This window comes from Delphinus delphis, chromosome 12, assembly GCF_949987515.2.
Source record: "Delphinus delphis chromosome 12, mDelDel1.2, whole genome shotgun sequence".
Taxonomy (NCBI): Eukaryota; Metazoa; Chordata; class Mammalia; order Artiodactyla; family Delphinidae; genus Delphinus; species Delphinus delphis.
The window spans coordinates 41772882-41786491 of NC_082694.2; the positions used below are offsets into that span (position 1 = coordinate 41772882).

The 13610-nt window shown below is 40.7% G+C and overlaps 1 protein-coding gene across 3 annotated transcripts in view; it reads right to left on the bottom strand.

The window, feature by feature from the left end:
• VRK2 (VRK serine/threonine kinase 2) overlaps positions 1-10450 on the bottom strand; it is a 97018-nt gene extending 86568 nt beyond the window's left edge. The window contains exons 1-2 of one of the 3 annotated variants that reach the window (XM_060026557.1): positions 10229-10450; positions 8010-8150 (exon numbers count right to left, since the gene is read on the bottom strand). In XM_060026557.1, coding sequence (XP_059882540.1) covers positions 8010-8145 — 136 coding nt within the window. In that variant the 5' untranslated portion in view covers positions 8146-8150; positions 10229-10450. Of the gene's footprint in view, positions 1-8009; positions 8151-9736; positions 10050-10228 lie in introns of those variants that run through there. The other 2 variants (XM_060026558.2, XM_060026556.2) reach the window with 2 other exon arrangements.
• Between the last annotated feature and the right edge of the window lie 3160 nt (positions 10451-13610).

Consider the following 13610-nt stretch of genomic DNA (forward strand, 5'->3'; position numbering starts at 1 on the left):
TCTGCATTGAGGAGAAGGGACTAAACTTTTCCCCTTGGTTTGTTAAAGATCTGTCTGTTTCAGGCTGAAGTAATCTGAAGGTTTTTTATTTAGTTTTTCCTTCATCTCCTTTATACACTTTTGTGAAGCCTCATCAGCTCAGGGTGAGAGCTGTCACCAAGGAGTTCCAAACTTTACCTGCCCTTTCTAAATTTAGGGTTCTTTACTGCAGCAGGTTGAAGATCTGGCTTTGAAGGCACCTGGCTCTGCTGGAGAACAGAAATATTCATCTCCACTGAATGCATGCTGCTTAAGTGCTGGAGGCCCTTGCGGGAGACTAACTCTCATTGGACACTTCATTACAATACTTTCTCTTCCCTACATGAAGTAGTAATTCTCATTCACCAAAGACAGAATTTTGCCTGACACAGCCACAGGAGCTCCTGTTTGACTTTCGAAATTAATCAACCTCGAAGCTGGAGTAGAAATGGCATGTCCTTTAACCTTAAGCACAAAAAGCTCTCAACAGACTGCAGTTTTTATATCCCTGGATGGGAGTTTGGGCCCCTGATACTTAAACTTGATGCACATACTGGGTTTCTGGCATGCTTTTGCCCATACCCATCTGCTAGGCTGGCACTGTGCCCATTCAGAAGGTGTGATGCCAGTTTCAATAGGGCATAGGTGCCAATCAAAGATGGGTTTGGAGGGGCAGCATGCAGAACTCAGCAAAAGTCAGCTCTTCTGCCAGAAGATCCTCCTGTTATCATATAATGCCAATGAAGGGCCACATGCTTCATTGCCTGAGATCACATTGCATCTGTAGATGTTCCTGGCCTTCAATGGATGTCTTTCTACGGAACCTTTTTCCTCAAGTATTACTTGATTGGAGATGTTAAAGAAAAGTCTACCTGACTAAATGAAGTCCACCTCTTTAAAAGAAACAATGGAAATCTTCAACAATTTTCTTGAAATAATTGCTGAGTTTTGTGTCTTTCCTCCTAAAATACCCTTTCACATAGAATACTGCATAGCGTATTCAGTTCACATAATGGAGTTATAAGGGACAAACTTTCTGAAGGACCACTAACTGCAAAACTATGTAAGCAGTATAAGACCCACAAACACTTTGATCATTGTTAAATGTGGATGGTGGACAAATTTTTATCATCCAAATAGCTAATTTCTAGTGAATTCTTCCATTTAGAGCTTTAGAGTTTAATTTTCTTTTCATTTATTTTATAAACATAGATATTCCTGTTTCTTCAAAGAAGGACCATACTTCCTACTCTTCATCCATATCTAAAGAAAAAAAAAACCCTAAAACACTTCAGAAGCAAAAGTCTATCCTTATTTCATAATGAAGCCAGAAGCTCCCAAAAGCTGGGAGTTTTTTTATTGTGTGGCAATAGAGGTGAACTCATTTCCTGAAGAAGACATTTCCCTATAGCAAACAGGTTTCAAATTTAAAAACCTTAACCACTGTAAAGTTATAAGATAGTAACAGGTGCAGTGAAAGAGACATAATATATAAATCATTGAAGAACAGAGCAGTTTGTAAATCTTCCCTTAAGGCAAAAGAGTTTGAGAGAAGAAATGTTGAAAATGAAGACCCACAATATAAAATATGTTAAAAAGAAGATCAGACACTTACAAAAATGAAAGAGATAAGAAAAGGCTAAGTAAGCCTTAGAAAAACACTCTCTTTTTATACAAAGAATCCAAACTTTTGCAGATACTTAGATTTCTTAACTGATAAGTAAATGAACACTCTATTAAAACTCAAAATTAATAGCCGATGGACAGCACATACAAAATTAAAATACAACTTCTAGGGAGTTTAAATATTCTTGTGAAAGGTACATCAAGTTTATTAAACTCACAAAATCCCAAGTGATCTCTTCCTCTGTTGAGATAATATCACCTATTACCTATTACACCTTCATCTGAGAACTAATTTATCTTATATACTATAGTTTCTAGTACAAGTTACCCTTATTTCATATTTATTTCCTTCTTCTTTTCACCCACACAGTATCATCTGCAAAATTTCCTAGTAACAACTGTGGTTCCTAGTAAGCACTGTATCAAATAAGACTAACTGCTTATCTCAAAGCCTTCTCTATAAAACACTGCCAAAATAACATTTAACACAGCAATATATAATGAAGCAATATATGTTTCAGTAACTCTACTTTGTTGCTAGCATTATCATTAGGATCTTCCGAACACTACTTAAAAATCAATCAATTGATTGAAAATCAATCCATTAAAAATCAATCCATTCCATACCTTAAAAATCAATCCATTCCAGCTTACTAGAAAGTACAATAAGTAAAAACCATACAGGTATAAATAACCTTTTCTATTTCTTCATAAATAGAAGTCTGTTTCATCAATAAAATATGTGAGTTAAACTTTGATAATTTCTAAAACTCATAGTCATCCTATCCTCTTCCCCCTGCCCTACCACCCCCCCCAAAAAAAGATTTCTTCTGTTTCTAAAGAGCAAAATTGAGCTGATCTGAGAGGATTACCCAAAAAATGCATGGCAGTCACTTGAAGTCTAAACATTTATCCATGAAAAAATGATTGAGCTTAATGCTTCAAGAGAGCTAATTTTAGTTATAATAACATATTATTTAGAAAAGATAATGCTATTGATTTACTGTCAATAAAGCATATATAGATTTTTTTAGATGACATCATGAGAGTTAATTTGTCTCAGTTTTTCTTGTGACTAAGAGTACATCTCTAAGGTTACAGGCTGGAGTTAAGGGTAACATCTATAATTATGGAAGAGAATAAAGCAACTGGCTTGTGTGGATTAAGCAGCCCAGTCTATCTCCATCTCTCAGGCAAATAACCGTTGAACATCTAGTCTGTGCTTGATATTCCAAAGATGCTAAATTGTCATGGTTATGCTCAAAATCAAAAAACTAAAACTTACACAGATAAATCATTTCCATTTGTACTAATATAAGAAGACTTCATGAGCACATGAAGAATTTGGCTGAAGTTTATTACCTGTAATTCTGTTTTCCTAGATTTTTATTTTTTTTTTTTCTGGTACGCGGGCCTCTCACTGTTGTGGCCTCTCCCGTTGCGGAGCACAGGCTCCAGACGCGCAGGCTCAGCGGCCATGGCTCACGGGTCTAGCCGCTCCACGGCATGTGGGATCTTCCCGGACCGGGGCACGAACCCATGTCCCCTGCATCGGCAGGTGGACTCTCAACCACTGCGCCACCAGGGAAGCCCTGTTTTTCTAGATTTTTGACTAATTTCTGAAACACGGTATCTTTCATATCTGAAACATAAGATGACAGCTTAAATGAGAACTTTTCACTATGTCATCATGGCTACTATTGTAAATTTTAGTGGGAAAAATAGATAGAGGTTGGTAAGTAAAATGTCATTCCACTGACATTCTCTTATGTTCTTAGTTTTACCACATTTAGTAGCTAAATCCATCACAGTCCATGGCAGGACAAATGGAAAAACCCTCCAGTAGATGTCTTTGTCACCATCCTAATCTCCTGCGGCACCAGACACTGAATTTAGAGTTCAACTATCACTGAGAATGGGAAATTCTAAATAAATAAATAAATTAGATTGAACTGCTTATCGAGTTCCAAGTTTTTAAAAACCTTATCTTAATCATCACTATTATTATTACCCCTAACATACAGAATAGAAACAAAGACTCGTGGATAGGTGAAAGTCACTCAAGTTTGCAAAAGGCTTAGTTAGGTCAGAATTCAACCCAAATTTGCCTAACACCAAAGCCCATGCTTTTATTTGTGCAATTCTCCCTCAGTTTGCTTAGTTCTATGTTATACCTAGCAATAAAGTAGAATTTAAACTCTTAGTTCTCTCTCCGGAAATTTTAGAAATTTTTTTCACTTATTTGATCCCAAAATAACAGCAATTTTTTCCACCCCCTAAACCAGTTTCCATTCTCCCTTTTCCCCTCCTCTCTTTTCATATACAAAGAAAGAACTCTGTCTTGTATTCAGACTTTTCTTTTCCCTCTTATTACTATTTCTATTAATGCTACAGGCACATTATTTCTCCAAGTCAAGAGTAAATATAAAATATTTCTGCCCCTTCCCCTTTTCTTCTTGCTGACTACTGAAAGGCCTTGGATATTGATCTCAAAGCTCGGGGACAGTTGTACGCACACAATGAGTTAGACACAGCGGTTAGCTTCTTCTCAGCCTTTGGTAACAAATGCTGATGAAGTGTCTGCTGAAAGAGTACATCTGGCAAATATGATGCTTAAAAAGAATGTAGCTGGACACAAAGGACACAAAAGAAACCTGAATTTACCTACTTCTTCATTTATATACAGGAAGTGATGAGAACCATGGTAAAATGCAAAAGCATGATATAATTTCATATGGACTTGCTTAGCTTTGAAAATAAGTAAAAGCTAATTTTAATGAAGTTGTTGCTGATGGCAACTCACTGAAGAGCTGATTTTGATTTATGAATGCCACTTCTGATAAAACAATAACAACACTTGGAACACACAGCTTTATTATATATTCTGAAGTATGGAGACTTTTCCTCAAAACAGCTAAACATTTCTTTAAAGTCCTTCCCCCAACGTGTGCACTTGCTTATATTTCCAGGATCCAGGTTCTGAAATTCAGATAGTAGGGGGTATTTCATAACATATGAAACCTTGAAAATTGTTGCAAAATAAATCTTACTGAGAAAAAAATAAGTAAAAAAATATGTGCAGTACTTGGACTGAAAGAAGCAAAGATTTTTCTGTATTTAAATAGGGACAAATAAATCACATGCCTAAGCAAATAAATTCCTTTTTCACAACAGGAACCACACAAGTAGTGAGTATGTATACACATATATGTACACATACATTATGTATATGTGTATAGACATATAATTTAAGTTTAAACATGCACTTAAATTTAAATACATATAACACATACAATATGTACATCTAAAAAAGAGAAAACAAGATCATCACAATCAATGCTTTTCTGTAGTTCTTTGAAATTATTCAAATAATTCAAACATTAGAAAACTGAAAGTATAACTGATAAGCTGTGCAATCCAAGGCTATAGCTCAGCCACATCAGAAATAATTTATTCAACTCCATTTCTCTGACCTTGAGTCAAGACAATGTACTAGAGATCCTTACTCTCTGCCATACAAGAGAATTCACTAATTCAGAGTCTCAGCCAACACTTATTCTACAAAGAATTCTATTCTCTGTAGATCCCAAGTACTCTCAGGGTCTTCATCTGCACCATCTAATGTGGTAGCCACTACCTATACGTAGCTATTGAGCCCCTGAAATATGACTAGACAAATCCTGGATTTTAAAGACTTTAAAAAAGTGAAATATTTCCTTTTTTTAATATTGATAACATGTTGGAATTGTAATACTTTAGATAGATTGTATTCAATAATACATACTATTTAATTAAATTTCACTTGTTTCTTTTTACTTTTTTTTTAATGTGGCTCCTAGAAAATTTTACTTTACATACATGGCTTGCATTACATTTCTATTGAACAGTGCTGTCTGTGTCACTCAATCTAGTACTTAGAATCATAGCATTTTTCAAGCAAGTTCAAATCCTTTAAATGGGGAAGCTGTTCTTTATTTAACCCATACAATAATTTTGTGTTGGTCTTATCTTTCCAACTAGATTAGACACTCAGGTGATTAATAAGTTACTTATTAACTGGATTTCATCCATTTGTTCAAAACTACAATCTTAATTTTATCAGAAGAGAAGCTTTATCCTTCATGAGCCATGAAACATGCTTGTGTGACAAGGGTGGCAGAATATGCCACCCTAAAAGATGCCTCTTTGGCATAAGGATTATTTTGAACTAAAGGCATTTGAAAAATAACAAATGTAGGGAGAGGCTTCCTCTGAACTCCCTTTATTTGCCTAAAGACAGAGCCTCCAAAAAAAAAAAAACCTCCATTGTTTTAAATGCCCTCCAGGAGCGCTTCATTAACCAGGAAAGACTGACTCATCACAGAAGAGATGAGAAGTTGACACCACTCCCAAACTTTGTTATGAACTATCATAGCCCACATCTACTCTTCTAAGGGCTATTAATCTTTCCTAAAAATCATTTACTGTCCCTTAAGTGGCCTGTATCCCGTCTCCCCTTCCCTTATTAAGACGGTATGTAAGCTCTCAAATCTCACCGTGTTTTAGGGTATTTATTCACTTTTTTTCCCTGATATTACTGTGCGTGTAACATTAAAAAAATTAATAAATTTGTATACCTTTTCTCCTGTTAATCTGCCTGTTGTCAGTTTATTTCATAAACCCAGGTATCCAGCTTAAGAAGATAGAGGGAAAGTCCTTCCTTCCCTACACTTTGAAATGTTTAATGAGGAACCCAAGATTCCTCCAATGAAGGTCTTTTACCAACTTCTTAAATTCCCACAGACACACATATAATGAGTCAATATATTTAGAAGAACTGCTCCTTGAGGGCATTTTTTTTTTTTGCGGTACGCGGGCCTCTCACTGTTGTGGCCTCTCCCGTTGCGGAGCACAGGCCCCGGACACGCAGGCTCAGCGGCCATGGCTCATGGGCCCAGCCGCTCCGCGGCATGTGGGATCTTCCCGGACCGGGGCACGAATCCGCGTGCCCTGCATCAGCAGGCGGACTCTCAACCACTGTGCCACCAGGGAAGCCCGAGGGCATATTTTTAATCACTAATATTTATCTTATTTTATTCATTAAATCTGATCTCCTAATGGATATTTCTTGATCATTAAACTACAGATGCAAGGTAGCCCTGAATAATCCTTTTAAAGTCAGTGTAATTTTAAAATGTAGTGTAAAAGTATACTCAACTCAGGCTCCTTACCTGTACCAAAGAACACAAAAACTAAATGAGTGTCTAATTTCTTAATTATCCCAAGATGGGGGCTTCCCTGGAGGCGCAGTGGTTAAGAATCTGCCTGCCAATGCAGGGGACACGGGTTCAAGCCCTGGTCTGGGAAGATCCCACCTGCCGCGGAGGAACTAAGCCCGTGTGCCACAACTACTGAGGCTGCGCTCTAAAGCCTGCGAGCCACAACTATTAGCCCGAGTGCCACAACTACTGAAGCCCGCGCTCCTAGAGCCTATGCTCCACAACAAGAAGCCACAGCAATGAGAACCCTGCACACCGCAACGAAGAGTGGCCCCCCCCTTCGCCACAACTAGAGAAAGCCCACGCACAGCAACAAAGACCCAATGCAACCAAAAATAAAAAATAGTGAATAAAATAAATTAATTAAAAGAAAAAAACAGGGGCTTCCCTGGTGGCGCAGTGGTTGAGAGTCTGCCTGCCGATGCAGGGGACACAGGTTTGTGCCCCGGTCTGAAAGGATCCCACATGCCTTGGAGCGGCTGGGCCCGTGAGCCATGGCCGCTGAGCCTGCGCATCCGGAGCCTGTGCTCCGCAATGGGAGAGGCCACAACAGTGAGAGGCCCGTGTACCGCAAAAAAAAAAACAAAAAACAAAAAACACAATTATCCCAAGATGGCATGTAACTAGTACCATTCTAGATGTACAGGAGAGAAGTTAATTCATTCCATGCAATAGATGCCTTGAAGTATGAAGGCCCAGTTCTCTAGTGAGGCCTAGTTAAGAAATGACCAGAACCTTGTACTACTTAAATATTAATGATTAAGATTCACAAATGGAAAGTGTTTGTATTCATACAGTTGCATTCTCTGAGCTGTAAAAAGCAATGTTTCCAGGAAAACACTCTCGAAAAAGAACATTAACATTTTGTCTGGCAGACTGTGTAATTATGCTCTGAAAAGACTTCTAAGAGTCATTCAGAAAAACATGGACAACAAGGACTGGGGTCAGTCATGTCTTGAACCCATTCTACTAAACATTATCTTCATACGACTTAGAAAAGTACATTTATGGATTATATCTTATTTCAAAGTTTCAATTCTCAAAATATTATTAAGAAGTCACAGGTATAGTCACATATATAAGAATATTTGGTGATTTATACTTTACCTAAATATATCAAACCAAATCCTCCAGAGCCAATCATCTTGCCCAGCACCCACTGTTTTCCTTCCACATCACCCAGGACCTTGCCTTCTGGAAGTGGAACAGGAAGTCTGTATTTCTCTTTTCTTCTTGGTGGCATCACTTCTGTTGGCAGAAGGGGTGAGATAGTGATTAAAAATAAAAACAACAACTAAGAAAACTCCAGTTAAAATACATTTCTCAAAATGTCTTCTATGGGGCACTTTCCCAGGTTCCCAGAAATTAGGATTCTGAAGTCAACTGGGTTTAGGAAAGCCCACACATTTTATTCAAATTGGAGATTCACCAACATTACAATATTGAAATCTAAGAGGCACTGATGTTAAAAAAACAAACAAACCTGCTGAACCTCACTTAACATTTCCGAAATTCAGTTAGGCAGTCAAAATACCTATTAACAGTGCAGAATACACCTTAAGAAATGAGTTAACAATATCCAATTACAAAGAGAAAATAAATTTCATATATATGAAAATACTCCTTTCACTAAGAATGCTACGTGTCAAAGATGAGAAGGTCTTCAGTCACTAGGAAAGAAAATACAGCTTTTGACTGGGAAAACATGGATGACGGCAATGTACATCATTACCAAGCCCAGCAACTGACACAGAGTAGGTACTCAGTAAATATCTGTTAAATGAGCAATGCATTGGGTTTTCATGGATGTATAATTAAGCAGAGCACTAGGCCACTGTGCAGTTTTAGGGCTGGCACACTACTCTTTCAGCTACTTTCTGTTCCTCTATATCCTGTCCCTTCCGCACCCTCACCAAAGTGAAAACTGCCCTGTCTTAGAGATTAATACAGTACTGCCAACAACAGAAGTATGGACTCCAGGGCTTCCTTGGTGGTGCAGTGGTTGAGAGTCCGCCTGCCGATGCTGGGGACGCGGGTTCGTGCCCCGGTCCGGGAGGATCCCACATGCCGCGGAGCGGCTGGGCCCGTGAGCCATAGCCGCTGAGCCTGCGCATCCGGAGCCTGTGCTCCGCAACGGGAGAGGCCACAACAGTGAGAGGCCCGCGTACCGCAAACAAAACAAGAAAAGTATGTACTCCATAGTAGAGCCATCCAACTTTACCCAATTAATTATAATTGTACACAGGTTAGTGAAATTCACCAGAGATTTTTGAGTCGGAAGAGAAAATTTCTTCGGAAAAAACACACACAGCATATAGGCCTGAAACTAACTGTGAAAGTAACTGCCGTCTTCTAAGTATTTCCAAAGAATTTTTTAAAACTGGTGAGTGCTTTTGAAATGAAAGTTTTCATTGTATACGCTATCCATCTTCAGAATGAGAAGGTTTCTGTTCCTTTTAGTAGGTTTTCCCTGCTTCACTTAACTTTAATCAACGCCCTACCTTTTACTCAGCAGCAACACCCCAGGTAGAGCAAAGGAACACAGCAGAAATCTTTAACAATATTCACCTGTCCTCCTCCTAACGCGAACACAAGGGAAGCCAGGAATTTAAATGAACAATGCCCAAAACAGGAAAAGTTTTAACCAGTACTTTATATATACTGACCAGTACTTTATGTACTGGGGCCCAACATTTATTTGCTGATTTAAAAACTAAAGTCTACAGAGAACAACTTTTCAGCAGGGCATAAATTCTCAATCAGTATAAAGAAGACAAACACAGTTTGGGGGCAACTCTGTGGCATCAGAACTTGAGACCTGAAAGGTGACTTACTATACAATGCGCATTCTGGGCATGGATGCGGAGTTCAAGTTCACAGGAGGAAGCGCCAGCCTCCTCTCAAGGCCAGTACCGACACAGACGTCCCTGCTGCTTTGGGGTCCCCTCCCAGAGCTGCGATGAAAAGTGCTCAACACGAGTTTCCACTACCCAGAGACCTGAACCCGAGCCAAGACTGGGCTTGGGGGCGGCCATGGCGGAGGGCCATGAGAGCGGAGGCAGGGGCGGGGCAGCGCGGCCCGCGGCCCACCGCCCGCCCGCCCGTCCTGCTCGGCGGCCCAAGACACCCCCACGCCCGGCCGGCCCGAACCACCCGAAGCTCGCCGGCGTCTGGAGACTCACTTCCCGACTCAAGCTCCCTCTAGACCGACAAAAAGAGAAACCCAATCTCCTTCCCCGCCTCACTCCTCCGCCCCGCCTCTGGGCGAACGGGAGTTGAAGGGGGGCGAGGTTCGCGCACTGAGTTAGAAAAAAGTCAGGACCAACCGCGAAAGCAGGGACCGCTGCCCGTCCGGGGCTGAGGCGCGGCCCGGAGGCCCCGGCGTCTGTCTCCGACCGCAGCTCCTCCCCGGGCTGGGGCGCCACGCGGGCCGGGCAGGCGGAGAGCGGGGCGCGGAAGTGTGGGGTCCCGACGCGACCCCCAGGACCCGGGGACGAGAGGAGGTTAACCAGGCCCTCCGCGTCCCCGCCGCCAGACCGCGAAACGCCTCCCGCCGGCCTACCAGGGCCGGGCGGGGCCGCGGGCCTCCAATCCCGCGGGGAGGCGGGCCCGGAGCCGGCGCGGCCCGCGGAAGGGGCCAAACTAACTTCTTGCACCTGGGCCCGCGGCGTTGCGCGCGCCCGACACAGCTCGCTCTGGGCGGAGACTGCGGCCCCGGGCCCACGGAACCTCGCCTAGGCCGCGGCCAGCGTTCTCTTTAAGGCGGCCTGTAAGCGCTCGGGGACGCAGAGACGAAGAGGCGGCGGCGGGTCTACACCATCAGATCAGTTTGGTGTGCATTTGTGTAGAAGGAATTTCAGGCCTCTTGTACCATGATCTCGGTACCCAGAGTTTCCAAGTCAACAGGCCGGTCCTTACTGAGCATTTACCCGGGCAGCCAGTCACACTGGCCGGGCCTCTAGAGCAAGAAGCCTGTGTGAGCAGGAAGGCCTATAACACAGCGTTTAAGTTCTCAGAGGCATATTGGCTCAAGATCCATTTACTAGTTGGATAATCTTGACTAAACGTAATTACTTTACAAAACTTTCATTTTTTTCTTTTTTTCTTTTTTTGATCTGTGAAATGGAAATAACCCTAGTTATTCAGGTTAAGAAGGTTTGTTAAAGAAAAAATTATTCCGACATTTCTTAAAATGGTAAGGAAGACTATTCAAAACTCTTGAAATAGCAGAAAGAGCTATGCTAAATTCCAAATACAGCAAAGAAAAGCGGGAATTTATAGCCGAGGACCTGGGTGGGGGTCAGTGGATGGAAAATTACTAAGAGGAAATATCAGGGGAGAGGAGAGGATTCCGGTTAGATGGTGCTAACAGAATCAAGGTGATCAGACATCACGGTGGGGTGGTGGAGGATGAGGAACTGGATTAGATATGGAGAATGGAGAGATTCTGGCTAAACTTAGCAGGATGTTTGCTAAGATTGGACAGTATAGAGAGAACATGGAAGTCCAAAAGTCAAGGCCTATTTGAGGAAGAGTTCAGGGGAGTCTAAGTAGAGTTTGGTCAAGAAGCCTAAGTAGAGTTTGTCAGGTTATTGGTTATAAGATTATGATGATAATTAAGTGAAAGACATAAGTAGTTTTCTAACATATAATAAGGACTCATAGTTAGCTTATAATATTTTAGGTTAGGCAAAACAAATGCTCAGAAAGCAATTCTTAAACAATACATCAACATCTTATGTGGGAAGTCAGTAATTGCTTGGGATGCAAATACTGGAAGTCAAAATCCTTTAATGACTTTGATGGAATAGGGTTTTAAGACTTCCTGCATCTATCAAACTGTCACCAAATGAAAGATGGCATGAGAAGACACTTTTAAAAAATCTCTCATGTGGATAAAAAAGCATTTTTAAAGAAACTCAATAGTCTATACATAGAATAATCATGCCCTTTAAGATAGTCACTCACTAATCTAACAACATCCATTCTTATTTCTATAAGATATATACGTAACAGATGCTGTTGTTTGCCTGCCCAGACGTTTATATGGGCATTAAATCTGCCATTCCAAATTGGTTCAGGTTTCTACCCAGTCCCCAGGTTACTATCTTTGGGAAGATACAACAATAGCACCAGGCACAACAGATTACTCTTAAGGGGTCATACATGGCTCCTCTGTTTCATACATATATATACCTAGTATGTTAGTATCATAGCCCTTTCCCACTGCTATAATAGAATACCACAGACTAGGTGGTTTATAAACAACAGAGGTGTATTCCTCACAGTCCTGAGTCTGGCCAAGTTCATGACTCAGTCACATCCCAAAGGCTCCTGCCTCCAAATACTATCACCTTGGGGATTACGTTTCAACATACAAATTTTAGGAGGACACAAACATTTAGTTCATAGCAGTTCGTAAATCCTGTTAGCTCAGCCTTCAAAATATATCCAGAATCCATCACTTCCTACCACTCCTACTTCTATCTTTCTGGTCCAAACCACCATGTCTTTCCTGGATACTGGTAGTACCGTCCTAAAAGCTATCGTATTTCTAACCCTTCTACCCCTTCAGTCTATTCGCAACAAACAGCTTAAAAGCTTAGATCATTTCTCTGCTCAAAACTCTTCAGTGACATTCTCATTCAGTCATTGTCAGCCAGTCCTCACTATGACCTAAAACAGTGTTTTTCAACCTTGGTACTACTGACATTTGGGCCAGATAATTCCTTGTTGACAAAGGGGAGGATAGTCAAAAGTGGATTCTCCTGTGCATTATAGGTCATTTATCAACACCCTGGGCCTCTGTAGTACTACAGGTTGTGACAACCAAAAATGTCCCCCAGACATTTCCAAAATTTGTAAATTTTGCCAAAATTGCTGCTGGTTGAGAATGACTTACCTACAATGATCTACATGGTTCTGTACCTCCCCCATTTCCTGTTACTTTCTGCAACCACTGCGGCCTCCTTGCTGTTCTCAGGACTATTGCACTTTTCATTCTGTCTGGACCACTCTTCAATCTGATATCTGTATGGCCTACTTTATCACCTTCTTCAGGTCTCCTATGCAAAAGTCAACTCCGTGAGCCCTTCCCTAACTATCCTATCTAAACTTTCAACCTACCCACAATACTTCATAGTCCCTTTTCCTTTTTCCCTCCCAGTGCTTAATACTGTACAACAACATATTATACTGGTTACTTATTTATTTTGAAAATAGGCAAATAGTATTCTTCAGTAAATTGTATGCTCCATAAAAGCAGGTAACAATTTTTACTCTTCTCATCACTACTGTACTCCTAGCCCCTAGAATGCATATAGAAAACATGCCATTTTCTTGTTAAAAGAATAAATGAATAATGGTGGTCCCATTCCCCTTTCCACTGATTGATTTAGACAGGAAGCATGTATGAAGTGTAGGTAATAAGAAGATGAATAAAAGTTTCCTGTACACTTCTATGAAGAGATGGTCTCTCCTGCATGTCATTCCAAATGTGATGCCTGGAATTTTTGCAGTCATCTGTGACCATGAGTATAGAACAAAGTACAAATCTAACACACTAGAAATTGCAGAACATTCAACAAATGAGGTTAGAACACTTGGAACATCTATCGATCATCCATCTATCTATCACATCTATTATAGAAAGAAAGAAAGAAAGAGAGGAAAAAAGAAAAGAACCTCAACCCTTAATTTATACCCCAC